Below are 16,171 nucleotides of genomic sequence, written 5' to 3' on the forward strand. Positions count from 1 at the left end.
TTGAGACACAAAAATATTAACACAACTCCTATCTACACTAAACAACACATCTAGTAAATGCTTTGATGAGCAATACCAAGAAGCCGGTTTATCTCTAATCGATCACTTAATAATTAAATTCGGCGCTGATAGGAAAGTGCAACAATACCTACATAGAAGTCTGCAAGCAGGAACAAGTGTTGGAAACAAGAGTAACAAAGACGAGGGATGCAATGCAAACAAAGTTCCAATCCGATTTGTGGTGGAGAAGCTCGATCGTAGCAAAATTCATATACTCCCTCTAATTCAAAATATAACATGTTTTAGTAAAAACACGCATATTAAGAAATAATTATTTTTAAAAAGTTTAATTAATCATAAACAAATCCGTATAATATAAAATATAAATTTAATCTAAAAGTTGCATAGAAAGTTGGAAACATTCTATATTGTAAAACAAAAATATTTTTCTAAACATCCTATATTATGAAGTATTTGGTTAGTGGTGTAAACTATTTGAGTCGGATTTTGAGACCCGACCCGGATCGTAAGAAGAGTCTAGTGTTAAGTGGACAATATTAACCCTAGTTTGGGTGGGCTAATAAGCTAAATGGATCGGACTATTTTCGGTCCATGATTATTTCAAGACGATATTACCCTTCGTTCCAGGGCTTTATTAAAAAGTCCCCCGAACTGTAACCCTATTCTTCGGCTAAATCGCAAAACCAAAAAAAAAAAAAAAAAAAAAATCTCGAAACCAAGCTACGAGCGATTCCATGGCGAACAACGGAGACAAGGTCACGGCTACGATTGCGAATGGCGGAGGGCTTACTACTGGTGAAAAACCTACGAAAATCGTAGACCTCAACACTGTGGAGCCAGATCGTACCGACGACATTCTCGACGGAGAATTGAAGGGTCTCTCAGATGTTTCTGGTGAGAAGAAGGACGAAGCTGACTCTAATGCTCTTGGATCGGTTGCTGGGGATATATCTCCGGTCGATGATATTCAGAAGAAGATTCGACGTGCTGAGAGGTTTGGGGTTTCTGTGAAGCTAACTGAAGAGGAGAAGCGCAATTCTCGTGCTGAGAGGTAAGACTTTTCATCAACGTGTTTTCTTCTTTGGATTCTATATCGTATTTAGGGGTTTTGCCAAAAATTAGGGTTACGATTTCGATCTTCTTTTTTTACATGTAACGCGTATTTGTTGGCGAGATTGATACGAATTTTACCCTCGATGCAGGTTTGGTTCTGTAGCAGCAGCAGCAGCCTTGGTGAATGACACAGCGGGAACGAAGAAAGCTGAGGAATTGAAGCGAAAGGCTAGAGCTGATAGGTATTTTACACAATGCTTTCTTTGTGCTTGATAGTTTGTTTATTGCTTTAGTACTTGTTTTTTTTTAAAAGTTTAATAAGCTTTGTATTTCAAACAGATTTGGGGTTTCTCCTGCAACCTCTACTGCTGCTGATAACACTGAGGAAGAGGCAAAGAAGAAAGCTAGACTCGCACGTTTTGGGAAAGAGACTAAAGTTGATTCTGCTGAAGAAGATAAACGCAAAGCTAGAGCATTGAGGTACTTTTCTTTGGAACCCAATTTCTGTTTATACATGAAGTAGTGTGCAATGTTTTTTCAGTAATTGATTATGTGGTTTGTGAATTATCCATCATCAGGTTTTCAAAAGGGGCTTCGGATCCATCTTCAGATTTACCTGGAAAGCAAAGTATTGGCAAGGTAAACGGCCGTTAACTTCTATTGTTTCTCCCATTGTTTTAGAATCAGATAATTAATAGAGAAGCTCATTGGTGTCTCTTTTTTAACTCTTTGTTTCATCAGGAGGCAGCTGTATCAGGAAACGCTGCCTAAGGTTCCTGAATAAAGTATCTTTTGTCTTTGTAGTTAGGTGGGTTTCTCTAAATATTTCTTATTGCATTGCAAAATCTTGTTGATACCTGGTTTCTTTCTCGTATCTGACTCCTCAATCTTTGGTTTTGGCAGGTAGTGTACTAGCGTTTTTATGATTCCCTCTCTGGCTGCTTCATTCTCTCTTTATTTCTGAATTATAAGTCCCCGTATGTTCATTAAGTTCGAAGTTCGGTCGTGGAGCAAGGTTTTGTGGTCATGCAATGATTCTCTCAGATGGAAGGAAGCTAAGCTTGTCACCAGATGAGATCTTGAGAAACCAATAAGTAAACCTATAGTTCTGATTGTCTTAAAATGGCAATTATCAATGTGTTAGGACCTAGGAATTCTGAAGTGGCTGGTATTGACGTTTTCCATGTTGCAGGTTCTTAAAGTGGTAAGTATAGCTTGAGTAATGCCTTAATTTCATTTAAATTTCTGTGGATGGTCCTTTTAATATTGCATATTCGTTTCAAGCACAAGCAGCAGCAATAGAGAATTTGTACTGCATGCAGCAAATATTTATGAAAAGTGAGTTTTTTTGCTGTTTTGAAGTCTAGTTAGAAGTGTTGAATACTTTTGAGTTGTGCCAATCCGTTTTCTTAAAAAAGTAGGCCTATTTTAATTTTATGAAAGTCAGTGGTCACTAAAGTAAGCTGGTTTACTGCTGTTCTGTGCTTGGCTGCGAATATTGCATGCTAAATGGATCCCATAACCATGTATCGTTCTTTCGTTGCTTATTTTCATATGACCTCTCAAGCTGTGCTACTTCGGAATTCCTTTGTCATGTAAGACATCATTAGAACTATAGAGGTATTTGTTGGTTTCCATTTCTCTGGTCACTATGGCGGTGAAGAAAAGAGAGCCTCAAATTCTGAATCTATGTTCGTGGGACTGGAACTTTGCTTGGCTTTCTGATGCTACACAATGTCGTTTGTTTCTGTAATAGATTTTAGATAAACTTTGTTGATACTTGCTTTCTGATAATTTTGAATCAAGCGCCAGAAAACTTTTATAAAGGGAATGTAATGTTTACTTTTGCTACTTATTTCTTATTTTTGTCTTTGTATTCACATTTGCTGGCCATCTTCTCGCTTGTGCCTAAACGTTAATATGCTGCAACGTAATTTGTTTCCAATTCTTGCCATCATTGACATTGCTGATCTTATATGTAAGGTATCCTCGTGTATAATTTGCATACAGGGTACATGAGAATTGAGAATTCATCAATTTCTTGTAGAGAATATATCAAAGATCTCATAAACTTAATATTCGTTCTAGCTATACTAATTGTTCTTTCTTTGACCGTGCCTCCAGTTTATTTCCTTCACATAGGATGAGTTGTTGCTGTAAGATTTGTTCATGATGATGAATGCATTGGGTATCCCCCTCTAATTGACAGGGGAGATGCCCAAGCATTGGTTTTGATCGGATTGGGGTTGAGATAGATCACGATAACAGTTATATCGTCGTGGAAATGCCTTCTAACACCAGGATGGATCTCTTTTAGGTCTGCGTATCTCATCTCTCTTTTCTTTGCTGCTTCCTTCAATGCAGTTTTGAGTAGTCTCCTTGCTATTCCCTGGGATTATGAAAATATTAACAATTAATTCTTGTGTGCAAATTGTGCAACAGACAGGTGGTAACCCGTGAGATATGGCCTAGGCATTGAACCTACTTGGCGAGGGGCATTATGTACAATATCAACAGCTTCCTGGTTGCTAAGATGCTCCCAAAGCCCATCTGAAGCAAGAATCATAAACTCGTCTTTTGGAGTAAGCCGGGTAACGGTGACTGATGGATCCGCACTAAGGATTGGCTTAGTGAAATGTTCTGGTAATCTGAATTTGGGCAGCAAAGGTTCTCTGTTGAACTCTGCTTTTTTGAGGTATGCGTCACCTATGGATTTTGTGACCTGTTAATGGTCATAACACAATTGCTAGTCAGTTTTACATCCTTACGCAAGATATGGCTAGATGATTTTCTTAAGCTTTTGTATGCCATAGAAACTGATGAGACAAAGCTCTGTGCAGGTTTTCAAATGTGTAATCATCATGTATGAATGTTTACCTGGATGACGCCTTTCACCCGCCACATGCTGTGCTTCATCACAAGAATGTTGGGGTCATTAGGATGCATTGACCATAGCTCTTGCCTCGCAGACTCTAGATTGGCATTGTGTTCTACCGATAACTGAACAGCTCTCACTCCACCTCTCTCAGATCTGCCCAGTACAGCTCTGGAATCTCCCGTGTTTGCAATATACACCAATCCGTTGCATATCACTCCTGCCAAGCAACAAGACCCTACTGATGCCATCTGTGGGTTCGTGGGCCATTGCTTCTTCACGGCGTTGAGAAAATCTTTGTCTGTCTCTGCAAATGTTTTGCTGATCACCTGCTCTGAAATCTCTCTACCTTCAGTGGCAAACTCTGTTCACGTCAGACATGAGTGTTAGTATGCCTGAAATATCCAAGAATGAGGAAATAAAGAAGGAGAATGGTGGTGTCTTACTCTTTAACTTGGGGAAGATGTTGTCTGCAATGAATCTGGAAGCCTCTGGACCTCCATGGCCATCGTATACTCCAACAAATGTGCCTTGAACTGTCGTATTGTTGAATGTCAGTGGCCCTGATTCGATCTGGCACTGATCCTCCATGACACTGTTGGCTTGGATCATTGCCATCGAAAACTCTCCAAAGGTGTGAAGGCCAAGATCTTTATACCATGTCAAGCCATCAATCTTTGTGGGATTGATCTTACTTCTCTCCAGGCTGGCACCTACTCTCCAACAAGGTTTAACCATCTTCCCAGGTATGTACTCTTCGAGCAATATCCTAATATAAACAGATAAAACTATACGGGTAAAACTGATAGGAAGACTGATAACAAGTAGTAGCAGTGGTGCTGGTTGTGATTTTTGAGTTTCAAGTTCAATAAAAGGGACAATATATATATATAGCCGTGGAAGCCCTAGAATAAGTGTGAAGGTGTTGGAAACCAGGGAAAGAGGCCAAAAAGGTATGGGTCAAAATAACTGAAAAATTAAATGATTCTGAGAGTTAAGACAAGAGGGCAGTAGTTTAAAGTGGATATTCAGAGATTCTCCTCTTTACTGTTCCATGATGATCCTCTGTCTTAGTAGGGTTAAGTAAAAGCTGTCATATTCTTTTCTACGTTCTGCTATATTTATATCATGTAGTAGTTTTTGCTTTAAGAGCGCCTCTCTCCTTGCTTACAAGTGAATCTTGTGAACTTAGAAAGCAAGAATGCTCGCATCCAAAACCGTCACAGTTAGACTAAATGAAAACATATGTACATAGAATAGGATCAGGGTATGAATAAATTATATGATTTATGACTTCTTAGTAGTACTAGTAAATGTCTGTTTTCACATTGGTTGTTTGTTAGTGTCTTTATACCTCATTATCTTGTAATTTGATAATTTGTGGGAAGAAAATGGATAGAAAAAGAAAGGTCATAGGATGCATGTGTGGGCGTGGGTTTTTGGAGCATTGAACTTGGAACCATTTAAAGTTTTGAGAGCTGAGAAAGACTGAAGAGAGAGGAGAGAAGACATTTGTGGGGCGACTGAGGAACACTCTTAGCTGTCTTAACCCCTACAGGTATTGCCCTTTTCTCAGTCTCTTGTCTTCTTTTTTACTTTATATTTTCTTCCTTTAATGTTATCTAAAGCTGATCTCTTACTTGTTTTGAGATTCACATCGAAATTCATATCATGAATTATGGGGTTGAAATGAATTTTCAAAGAGGATGGATCTTTTTGGTCCTTTTCCTAAGTTCCATTTTGCATGACCCTCATTGGCCTTCCCCTGTCCCTTCATCGTTTTTTTCTGTTCATAAGGATCCACAGATTTGATGTTAGGTAGAGAGAACCACTGTCGTGTGTTGATAGACCAATTACATTATAACGAGGTGTTCGATTGTCTAGTTTCATATGTCTAAGTTAGATTGAATTTTCGTTACGGTGGAGAGAACCACTGTCGTGTGTGTTGATGGACGGACCAATTACATCAACGAGATGTTCAAATTTCTATATTATTAATGCATATGTCGAAGTTAGATTGAGTTTTCGTTTTTTTTTTGTCATCTATACCTTTTTGTTGTGCTTCGAAATTCAGAATTCAACAAGTGGGGTTGGTTACACACGTCCACTTGTTTTTTTTTTCCTTAATGATAAGGTTCCCTAATCCGATCTTTGAACAAGAACATGCACGATGATTTACGTTCCACAACTTAATACAAAAGAGGTTTTAGGTTTAACCCATTGAAATGTTGGAGTTCCACTTGCTTATCAATCCTGACAAAGGGGTTCATTCATTGCTGATATTTGATTAAGCAACTGACGGTTCCACTAGTTCGACAAGGCAAATCTCATCAAATGGTGTCGGCTAGATCGTGTGACTTGACGCATAATTTGGTTAAAATTTTGATGCTATAGATCTAAAGTCAAATCAAAAGAGTAAGAAAATCACGTGTAGATAGGTCTAATACAAATAGAAAGAATGGTCCAGGTACATTTTCCCCTAGCATATCAAATAACTTTCATATATGGACCGATTAAATATTGAACCATTTTGTGAGAAACACATGTGGCCTTCGAACGTATTGAAGGGTCCTTGAATGCACCATCACAGTACAGTGTATTTTCATGTGCTTCCTATCCTTAATTAATTGCTTATATCTTTTATTACGAAAATTGAACTTCAGTCTCGTTTTGATTATAGAAGTTATAAGAAGAAAGAAGAATCTACATAATAGAAAATAAAACAAGTTCCCACATATTATAGAAAAAAAAAAGGAGTTGTGGTGACAGCTGGGCCATTGATGCACTGTGTTTTGTCTTTTGGTTGAGGGAGCATGGATGCCAGTCTATCTCTTTAGCTTCTTTTACATCTTACTTAGCTTTGTTTTCTTTTATATTGTTTAATATTTTAGCTTACCATTTGTTTGATTCAACATTCATTAAGACATTAACCTACTTCTCTTTGATAACTTTCAAGTTTAGTCTGATGTTATATAGTAATTCAAATTTATCAAGGTAGAATGTGCAAGTAGGTATTACACACTATATAATCTCTAGTTATAATTAATGTTTCCGGTTGACTTGATTTTTGATATATAGAGAAACAACAATAGCAAACTAAATCGAAATGAACTATATAGCCACAAAACCTAGTTTAAAGGATATATTACTTCACGTTCATGAACTAATTTATATTCTCTTGGTTTCTTTATGAATAATAATGGTACAAACTTCTTGTAAACTTCGCATACAGTAACGTATTACTATTTTGTATGTATAAAACTTGATTTTATATGCATTGATAGCCAAAACAATTGAATATCAATGAATAAATAAGCGAATATTAGTAAATACCATAGCTCAAAGTGACAGATTATGTTGTTACTTCAATTTTTGCGACATCTATGGATATGTAATTCTACAAAGTTTCATCGCATGCATCGAGTAAACTATATAAGACAAAATCGTTATTAGAAACAAAAAAAAACAGAATCACAAGTATATCAATTAAATTAAGAATAATTTGGTTTTATATTGAAATCATCAGTTAATAAGAAATTGAATGCACCCAAATCGAGACTGTCTCTGATTTTGAAAACCTTTCTGATGTTATATCTACATAATTTGGAGTACAATATAAACGAGCATTTAAGTGCATCTCATCTTTCGATAAACCTAGGTTTACAAGTAAACTGAACCTACACCTTTTAGGAAAAGAATCTTAAACGCTAGCTAATTAACCTTTTCTTTAAGTTTGTTTGACAGATGATAAATAAGAAAATGAATTAAAGTGGAGACGTGGGCACGTAGAGAAGAAGGGAGTAAATAGAATGCATGGCATGCAGGAAACATGAGACAGACATCGTGAAGGTCCCATATTGTCTGGTCGAACCAAACCTTGACATATTATCACAACACTATCTATCTAGTAACTAGTGTTCTTCGTATTGTCGTAGTACTGTATCATCTCGTCACAATATTACAATTAACTTAAAATTTATAAAATATTAGATTTTCCTTGTTTTGTTATCTAGCTAGTTGCAATTGTATCCGGACGTACTATTATCACTTCGATTTTGTACTTTTTATTAGATATCTCATCTTAGCTAGCTTGCAACGTAACTTAGTATCAATCATCATCGTTTTCTGCAATTTTTTAAAAAAGTATTAGAATCTTTATCATAAAGACTTGCAGTATGCATCGTTTTCTTCCTCTTTTGGAAGATTTCCTTGTGGAGAGATTTTTAGCTAAAGCTCCTTTTGTGGGAGGGATCCATGCTTTGGTCAATAAGATCTGGACTCTTGGAGATAAGACAATTAAGATCGATGTACTGCCACGATTATGAGATTTCGAATTAGGGATGAGCGTACGAGATCTCGTGTTTTGCGGAGAGGTATGTGGAATCTGTGTGGCGTCTCTGTTGTTCTATCCAAGTGGAGTCCCATTGCAGATTTGGAGCCTGAAGAGATCAAGACTATTCCTATATGGGTTATAGTTAAGAATGTTCCTCCAAAATACATTTCTTGGGAGGTTCTAAGTGCAATCATGAGCCTCCTTGGCAATCCAAAACAGCTACATTCGGATACAAAGTCGTGTAAGTCGTTCACTGAAGTTAAGGTCTTAGTGGAGGTCGATTTAACAAAAAGTTTACCAAATAAAATGTCTTTTAAATCGGAGAAAGGAGGTGATACTATTGTTGAATTCGTTTATCCTTGGTTGCCAGCTAGGTGTACCGTTTGCTCTAAATGGGGTCATTTGGAAGCAGGGTGTACAACGAAAAAGGATCAGGAGGTTTCACGTTCTGGTTCACTTGCAATTGAACAGTCGGTAAAGCAAAATGGGGGAAAAGTTGTATCAGGTTCAGCTGTGGCTCAGAATGGTATTGTCGTGTCTCCTGAGCCAAATCAGGGAGAAACAGAGGTTGTTGTTGATAAAGTTGTTGAGAATACCACATATATGGAGGGTGAAAGGGACCTTGGTTGGAAAACTCCTACCAAAGGGTTGTGGAGCCCAGTGAAACAGGTTTCTAGTCCAAAATACGTTTCGAATATGTCGAACTCTTTTTCCTGTTTGAGTGACAAGGGGGAACAGGGTGAGGTATTGGTTTCAACAGTTGCAGCGAGTGGTGGTCCGAGTATCGCTAACTCTGATACGAAGAAGCTTCCTACTGATACTACGAATTCAGGGGATATCATGTCGTTGGAGAAACTGAATCATGAGGGAGGTAATGCACCTGAGAGTAACGAGACTGGTCTGTCGCTTCGACCTTCCCTTCCTCGGGACTCTAAGGAGGTTCATAAATTCGTATCTACTACTAGCTCTCAGAGTATTAGGAACCAAGTTCCTAGTTATCTGAAAATACGTCAAACCCCAAAACAACTTTGATGTCAGGGTTCTTTTGGAACGTTCGATGTTTTAACAAGAAAGAAAAGCAGCGTGTTGTGAAAGAATGGATGGGACAGGGAAATTTTGATTTCGGTTGTCTAATTGAAACTAAGGTGAAGGAAAGACGTGCGGATCGAGTGGTGAGATCCGTGTTTGCAGACTGGTCTTTCTTGTCAAACTATGACGAACATCGGTTAGGGTGACTTCGGGTGGTTTGGAGGAATAATGTCAGGGTTACTCCGGTTTATCGAACCTCTCAGTTGATCACATGTTCGATCTATATTGAAGGGATGGAGGAGTTTTTTGTCTCCTTTATTTATGCTTCAAACATCTCTGCAAAACGACATGAATTGTGGAATGATCTCATATACCATCAGGATTCTCCTTTGTTTCGTGACAAAGCTTGGCTTCTTTGTGGTGATTATAATGAAATTTTGGATGGTGATGATCACTCTCTTAATGCTTCTATCCCTTTCTGCACACCCGGAATGAGAGATTTTCAGGATTTTGCCAGATATTGTAACCTCTCATCATGGTCAGAGGTTCACATGGTGTAATAAGAGGCAGAATGGAGTTATATGCAAAAAACTTGACATAGTCCTCATGAATAAGCATTGGCTGCAGCATTTTGCACATTTTTATTCGGTTTTTGAGCCGGGGGGTTGTTCCGATCACCTTCGCTGTCGGTTTTATCTCTCTGCAGTAGCTCCAAAAATCAAGAAACCGTTCAAGTTTATTAACGTCACTACGTCTCATCCGGATTTCTCTAAGGAAATAGATGAGCAATGGAAAAACTCGTCATCTCTGTTCCATTCTACTTCCGCGATGCATAGATTTTTAAAGCAACTCAAAAGTCTGAAACCCTCTGTGCGATCTTTGGGGAAACGTATGGTTGGTTCAATCTCAATCCGCACAAAAGCAGCTTATAAGACTCTTTGTGACTTGCACGCTATAACAATGACAAATCCCTCCTCTCAAGCTGTTTGTGATGAGGCGACTGCTTATGATAAGTGGAGAAAGCTATCCGATATAGAGGAGAGTTACTTGAAACAAAAAGCAAAGCTTCATTGGTTGAAAACAGGCGATCAAAATAATAAGGCATTCCACACTGCAGCTAATATACGCGAGTCATGTAATAACATCAAGGAGATTTAATGTGATGATGGTAGGGTAGTCACCACTCAGGATCAGCTCAAAACTGAAGCTGCAAACTATTTCCAGGGTTTTCTCAATCTGCGACCTGAGACTTACACCTCCTGGTCCCAAGTGGAGCTAGAATCTGTGTTGGATTTCAAATGTGCAGAGAGTGACAAGTGTTTGCTTACACATGAAGTATCTAAGGAGGAGATCCGGAGGGTGTCATTCGCAATGCCTGGCTCAAAATCTCCGGGACCAGATGGTTTCACCGTGGAGTTTTTTAAGGCCTCATGGGTGACTATAGGCGATGATTTCGTGGTCGCTATACAATCCTTTTTTCGTACTGGTTTCTTGCCTAAGGGGGTTAACCCTACTATCTTGGCTCTCATTCCCAAGAAGAAGAAAGCAAGGCTCATGAAAGACAATCGACCGATTTCCTGCTGCAATGTTATCTACAAGGTAATTTCGAAGATACTGGCAAATCGACTTAAGATCATCCTACCAAAGTTCATCTCACCTAACCAATCGGCCTTTGTCAAGGATCGATTGCTAATGAAAAATGTGCTTCTAGCTACAGAACTTATCAAAGACTACCACAAAGATACAATTTCTCCTTGCTGTGCTTTAAAGATTGATATATCTAAAGCATTTGACTCTGTCCAATGGAGTTTCTTACTCACCACATTGTGAGCAATGGCATTTCCTGAGCAGTACATACACTGGATACAAACCTGTATCTCGACTGCATTTTTTTCTGTCCAAGTAAACGGGGAACTGGCTGGTTACTTTGGCAGTTCACGAGGCCTTCGACAAGGTTGCTCACTTAGTCCATATCTCTTTGTTATCTGCATGAATGTCTTATCCCGCAATTTAGATGTGGCTGCTGCGAATAGCGCTTTCGGTTATCACCCCAAATGTAAACCGCTGAAACTTACTCACCTCTGCTTTGCTGATGACCTGATGGTGTTTGTGGATGGGACCAAACAGTCAGTATCCGGTGCTTTGCAGGTCTTTGATGATTTTGCAGTCCACTCAGGTTTGCACATTAGTATTGAAAAATCTACCATTTATACTGCTGGCATCCCCTTGGCCACCAAAGAAGAGATCCTTCACCAGTTCCCGTTTGCATGTGGTTCTCTTCCAGTTCGTTATCTTGGATTACCGCTTTTACCAAGGCGGATGACATCAGGGGACTACCTCCCTCTCATAGAAAAATTCGATCGCGGATTGCCTCGTGGACCACTAGGATGCTCTCATTTGCAGGCAGATTTCAGCTTATCGGCTCGGTTCTTTTCAGTCTAACAAATTTCTGGATATCAGCATTCAGGCTCCCTAAATCCTGCATTCAGGAGATTGATCGGCTATGCTCTACTTTTGTGAAGGAGGTTTGGGGCTAAGATCAATCGTGGAAGCAAATAAAGTGAGCATGCTTAAACTTATTTGGAGAATTTCTTCAGCCAGAGGCTCTTTATGGGTTGATTGGGTGAAGAGGTCTCTTATTCGAAGTGGCTCCTTCTGGGCAGAAAAGGATGACACAACTTGTGGCTCATGGATTTGGCGGAAACTTTTGAAATATAGGAGCCTAGCAAAGCAGTTCATTAAGATGCAGGTGCACAATGGTGAATCAACCTCTTTTTGGTTTGATAACTGGAGTTCACTGGGATGTTTACATGATACATTTGGGGACAGGGGGTTTATCGATCTCGGAATCCCGAAGACAAGCTCCATGGCCGACGTACTGATTAGGCAGCGGAGGCGGCGACATAGGATCCCTTTACTTAATACTGTAGAGGAGGAGATACATAAACTGCAGCTTCATCACTCTCGTGAGGTATAAGATATACCACTTTGGAAAGGGAAAAATGACTGCTACCGGAACAGCTTCTCTACAAAGGATATTTGGTCACACATCCACGTTTCTCGACCACAACTGGCCGAATACAGAGTGATATGGTTCTCACAAGCCACCCCAAAGTATGCTTTTCTTACCTGGTTGGTTTTCAAGAACAGAGTCGCCACAGGGGAAAAAATGCAGCAATGGTTTCCTCAGGCCAACGTAAGCTGTATTTTCTGCAATCACCCGTTAGAGACGAGAGACCACCTTTTCTTTCAGTGTCCTTATTCACAGTTGGTGTGGGAAGGGTTAGTCAAAAAGCTCCTCGCAGATAAATACACAAGTCGCTGGCCAGAAGTTCTCTCTCTTCTTGCGGGTAATGCTTTTGACAAAACGTTACGATTTATCCTGGGTTATGCTTTTCAAACTACCATTTACTCACTTTGGAGAGAAAAGAACGGTAGAAGATACGGTGAACACCCACTGATGACAGAGCAACTGATTAAGCAGATCGACAAGTATGTCTTTAACTGTCTAAGCACACTTCAAAGATGTTAAAGCACATCTATTCAAGTTTGGTTTAAAGCTAGATACTACTGAATCTGTTTTAAAGTTTTTTTCCACATAAATTTTGTAAAACGTTTATTTTTCTTTTGAATATAATTTAACATTAAATTAAAAAAAACATTAATATTATGTTCTTCTAACTACATGCAGAAAAAAAAAAAAAAAAAAAAAACAAAAACAAAAACAAAAACAAGACAAAGAAATCATCAAACAATTGAGCAAATATACAAAAGATGAAAAGAACCTAAAATAGTTACTTCGACAGTTTGATCTGCTCACCAGGAACGGCTTATCTTTCACTTCGACGGACGCACTTTATACGTGCAACTACGATACTTTTTAGCCTTTAGGTGGTTCTCATCGCAGACATTTCTCTTGATCCCAAAAACCTTCTATGGACTATGCATGATAGGTTTTTTTTGAATAACCTAAGTTAAGTTTTAGAGTTTTATCGATGATTTTTGACAAAAAAAAAAAAAAAAACTTTTTTGTGTTTAAAATTTATCTATTACGTTCCTGTTTGTTAACAATAATTCACTTCGCGTAAATATAAAAATAAAAACAATAATTCACTTCAAATTTTAATATTAGAATATCTTTCTTTCTTATTTTTGTATTCCTGACTTTTCACGATAGAATAGTTGCACATGACATTTTGATCAACTCTATTTAATTGGTCGTTCAAATTAAAAAAATTTCATTGGCGGCTACATAATAGATATTAGTATTTCGTTATTTTATCATATCAATCGTATAATTGGCCCAGGAAATAAAAGGACAACTAAATAAATAGCTTGTATTAGTTGGGTAAGGCCCAAATGTAGAAAGCTCGAATATATATAGGCCCATTAGTTCCTTTTAGGATTTTGAGCGACTCAAATAAAATTGATTTTCTATATCTGTTAATTTCATTTCTATTACAACAAATCCCTATTCGTGTTACTGTTAGCATGAACTTATTTAATAACAAAACAGCTAAAAATAAAATAAAAACGAACGATGTATATACGCTTCTTCAAAACGGTCCAAACACTCCTATCTCTGTAACAGCACTTGATATATATCGTACTATTTATTAGATATCTTTAGATAACGAACGATGTACACGCTTCTTCTTTTACACATGTATCCATCACCGCGAGATGAGATCACGCCACGTGTAAGTCGCTACTCTTGACGAGGATCTCCCATAACCGTTGGATCTCTGAGAAGACATCGTCGGTGGGGAGTTGAAACCTACAGGAAGGACACGTGTTCTTCTTGCTTAGCCATGGCAATATACACTTCCAGTGAAATGAATGCTGACATGGCATTTCGCAGACATCTCTCCCTTCGCTCATCTCTTCCTTGCATATCACGCATTCTACTTCTTCTCCGGCGCCTTTGAATACCTCGACCGCACGTAACGCCAACACTGCCGCTCTAGCCGCCGGAACTTCGTATCCTTGTTTCTGATCTCCCCGGCGAGGGTGGTTGTAGCCTCCCATTATGTCCACGAATCTTTTGCATCTGACTAGGGTTTCTATGTACGGCATCAAGATTCCGGCATCGCAAGTCCAGAGACCGGAATTATTACTAAGCATGGTATCGGAGCACATGTTACCGAGGATTTCCCGCCAATTATCGGCGGAAGTTTCAAGGACATCTGGATCAAGCTGGTGGGTTTCGCAGAGAAAGAGGAGGAGGACCACAGCGTCGAGGTCCCGAAGCTTCATGTTGGTGAGAGAGTGGTGTTTACGGTTGATGAGAAGAGGGTGCAGGAGTGAGATGAGATGGTTGGCGATGAGGTGTGTTTTGTCTGGAAGAGATAGAGAGAGGAGGTGGCGGAGAGTGAGGGAGAAAAGGGTCGGAGAGGACAGGACGGCCGCGAGGCGGCGACGATGGTGGTGGGAGATTGAGAGGATGGAGTGAGTGAGATTTGTGAGATGTGAAGGAGAGAGGGTAGAGAGTGACGCCATGATGATCGTGGTGTTTTCTTCTTCCATATCGGATCTTGTGTGCTTCGTTTCTCACTTCTCTTGACACTTTCACTTTTTTTTTTTTGATGAATCTTTTTGCTTATATAACATGTATTAAGTCATTAGGAGTTTGGTGAAAGTAATAATAAAATAATGTGATTTTTCTATTAAGGAAAAAACAAGTAGGGTGTGGTACAAAAGAGATTGTTGTCGGCTTTGCTTGTTTGGGGTTTTGATTTAATTGATAGATGTAAATATGAAATTGGAGAATAAAGGTGTAGAAGCAATGAATGGAGTAAGGGTTGGCAAAAGTTTAACGACACTTTTGCCACTGTTGGTGACAGACATAATTAGCTTGCAAACTTTATGGAATTGAAAAGTGTTTCATTTCCCTTCTAAATCTTGAAAAATAGGAAATCTCGAGGAATTTATTTGGAAGGTTATGTACTTATGTGTAGAAATTTAGAAAACTATACCTTTTGCTTATGTTACTAACTCCACAGTCTAAACCAAACTTTTGAGATCACAGTGTAACCAACTATAATTTTGGTTACGTTTACCAAAGTTGATCAAGAGTTTGATCATGTGAAGAAGCTAGTGAGTGGGACCAGACAATAGTCTGTGGAGTATAGTAAGAATTTGGATAGGCTTGTTTATATAAATCTACTTGTCCATATGGAATTTGTCTACTTTCACATCAATTCATACCAAATATTTAGATAAGATTATTTACCGAACTCATGTTGTTTGTTTAGGACAAAGAGATCTTCTCTTATTGGCTAAATCCATTGCTTCTTCTATCTTTTCAACTGTTGTCTTCAAGTAACAGTGTTGAAAAGATTAATAATTCAGATGACCACACCATTCTATAACTCTAGTCTCTATGCATTTGTCCCGGTGTGTTGTCCATACTTTCACAAACTCTCATGTCTCCCAAATCCCTAAACATGATTTTAGTCTTCAATAGCGTTTTGACATAATTACTCCTCATTCCAAAGAAAAACTTACCATTATGACAAAAAAAAAAGCTCACCAATTAGATTGATCCATAAATCAGTGAAAATCCTACTAGAGGGGTTTGGCCATTCAGTTTATTGGATCTCACTAGTACCGAAGTGAAGAACATCTTAATTATAAGCATAAGGACGTACAGTTTCCCTAATCATAAAATCGACAAATTTAATAATGCATCAGATCTTCTACGCAACCAGTGGGACTCATGAAGAAAGATTGGTTACCGTGAGAACTGAGAAGATATGATAGCAAGATGCTTCAATGACAAGTAAAGATGACCCACTAAAGAAAAGCAAGTGAACAATTAAAAACTTCATTATATTATTCTACTGTGCTCGATTTCTATT

General features: G+C 38.5%; 4 protein-coding genes and 1 pseudogene across 5 annotated transcripts; 3 read left to right on the forward strand and 2 right to left on the reverse strand.

The window, feature by feature from the left end:
• Positions 1-646: 646 nt before the first annotated feature.
• On the forward strand, positions 647-2,929 carry LOC104708872 (protein MODIFIER OF SNC1 11). The gene is made up of 6 exons (XM_087460942.1): positions 647-1,072; positions 1,224-1,316; positions 1,414-1,554; positions 1,653-1,713; positions 1,816-1,882; positions 1,978-2,929. Exons 1-5 carry the CDS (start codon positions 756-758, stop codon positions 1,843-1,845), a joined length of 642 nt encoding a protein of 213 aa, XP_087317068.1. The 5' UTR covers positions 647-755; the 3' UTR covers positions 1,846-1,882; positions 1,978-2,929.
• Positions 2,930-3,008: 79 nt separating this feature from the next.
• LOC104734283 (putative protein phosphatase 2C 67) lies at positions 3,009-5,274 on the reverse strand. The gene is made up of 4 exons (XM_010453820.2): positions 4,396-5,274; positions 3,952-4,313; positions 3,560-3,796; positions 3,009-3,463 (listed from the first exon to the last, which is right to left on the reverse strand). The coding sequence occupies exons 1-4, from the start codon at positions 4,685-4,687 to the stop codon at positions 3,242-3,244; spliced, it is 1,113 nt and encodes a 370-aa protein (XP_010452122.2). The 5' UTR covers positions 4,688-5,274; the 3' UTR covers positions 3,009-3,241.
• A 4,220-nt stretch (positions 5,275-9,494) lies between these two features.
• On the forward strand, positions 9,495-11,141 carry LOC147940583 (uncharacterized). Its single transcript, XM_087461353.1, has 4 exons — positions 9,495-9,507; positions 9,603-9,856; positions 9,939-10,384; positions 10,484-11,141. Exons 1-4 carry the CDS (start codon positions 9,495-9,497, stop codon positions 11,139-11,141), a joined length of 1,371 nt encoding a protein of 456 aa, XP_087317479.1.
• A 673-nt stretch (positions 11,142-11,814) lies between these two features.
• Positions 11,815-12,843, forward strand: LOC147940584 (uncharacterized). Its single transcript, XM_087461354.1, has 2 exons — positions 11,815-12,282; positions 12,457-12,843. The coding sequence occupies exons 1-2, from the start codon at positions 11,815-11,817 to the stop codon at positions 12,841-12,843; spliced, it is 855 nt and encodes a 284-aa protein (XP_087317480.1).
• Positions 12,844-13,716: 873 nt separating this feature from the next.
• LOC104708874 (E3 ubiquitin-protein ligase SGR9, amyloplastic pseudogene) lies at positions 13,717-15,358 on the reverse strand (annotated as a pseudogene). The gene has a single exon (XR_015564170.1). The product of XR_015564170.1 is annotated as an E3 ubiquitin-protein ligase SGR9, amyloplastic pseudogene (transcript).
• Between the last annotated feature and the right edge of the window lie 813 nt (positions 15,359-16,171).

The sequence above is a fragment of the Camelina sativa genome, chromosome 8 (genome assembly GCF_030686135.1).
Source record: "Camelina sativa cultivar CO46 ecotype springtype chromosome 8, ASM3068613v1".
Lineage (NCBI taxonomy): Eukaryota > Viridiplantae > Streptophyta > Magnoliopsida > Brassicales > Brassicaceae > Camelina > Camelina sativa.

Excerpts from the sequence above, each read along its gene's own strand:
- LOC104708872 (XM_087460942.1), top strand. The coding sequence starts at position 756 with ATGGCGAACAACGGAGACAAGGTCACGGCTACGATTGCGAATGGCGGA. Across the intron at positions 1,555-1,652 it reads CGCAAAGCTAGAGCATTGAG|GTTTTCAAAAGGGGCTTCGG; the intron begins GTACTTTTCTTT and ends ATCCATCATCAG. Across the intron at positions 1,714-1,815 it reads GAAAGCAAAGTATTGGCAAG|GAGGCAGCTGTATCAGGAAA; the intron begins GTAAACGGCCGT and ends TTGTTTCATCAG.
- LOC104734283 (XM_010453820.2), bottom strand. The coding sequence starts at position 4,687 with ATGGTTAAACCTTGTTGGAGAGTAGGTGCCAGCCTGGAGAGAAGTAAG. Across the intron at positions 3,797-3,951 it reads GGGTGAAAGGCGTCATCCAG|GTCACAAAATCCATAGGTGA; the intron begins GTAAACATTCAT and ends GACCATTAACAG. Across the intron at positions 3,464-3,559 it reads TACATAATGCCCCTCGCCAA|GGAATAGCAAGGAGACTACT; the intron begins GTAGGTTCAATG and ends TCATAATCCCAG.
- LOC147940583 (XM_087461353.1), top strand. Across the intron at positions 9,857-9,938 it reads ACCTCTCATCATGGTCAGAG|CATTTTGCACATTTTTATTC; the intron begins GTTCACATGGTG and ends CATTGGCTGCAG. Across the intron at positions 10,385-10,483 it reads CAAAAAGCAAAGCTTCATTG|GGTAGTCACCACTCAGGATC; the intron begins GTTGAAAACAGG and ends TGATGATGGTAG.
- LOC147940584 (XM_087461354.1), top strand. The coding sequence starts at position 11,815 with ATGCTCTACTTTTGTGAAGGAGGTTTGGGGCTAAGATCAATCGTGGAA. Across the intron at positions 12,283-12,456 it reads AGCTTCATCACTCTCGTGAG|AACAGAGTCGCCACAGGGGA; the intron begins GTATAAGATATA and ends TTGGTTTTCAAG.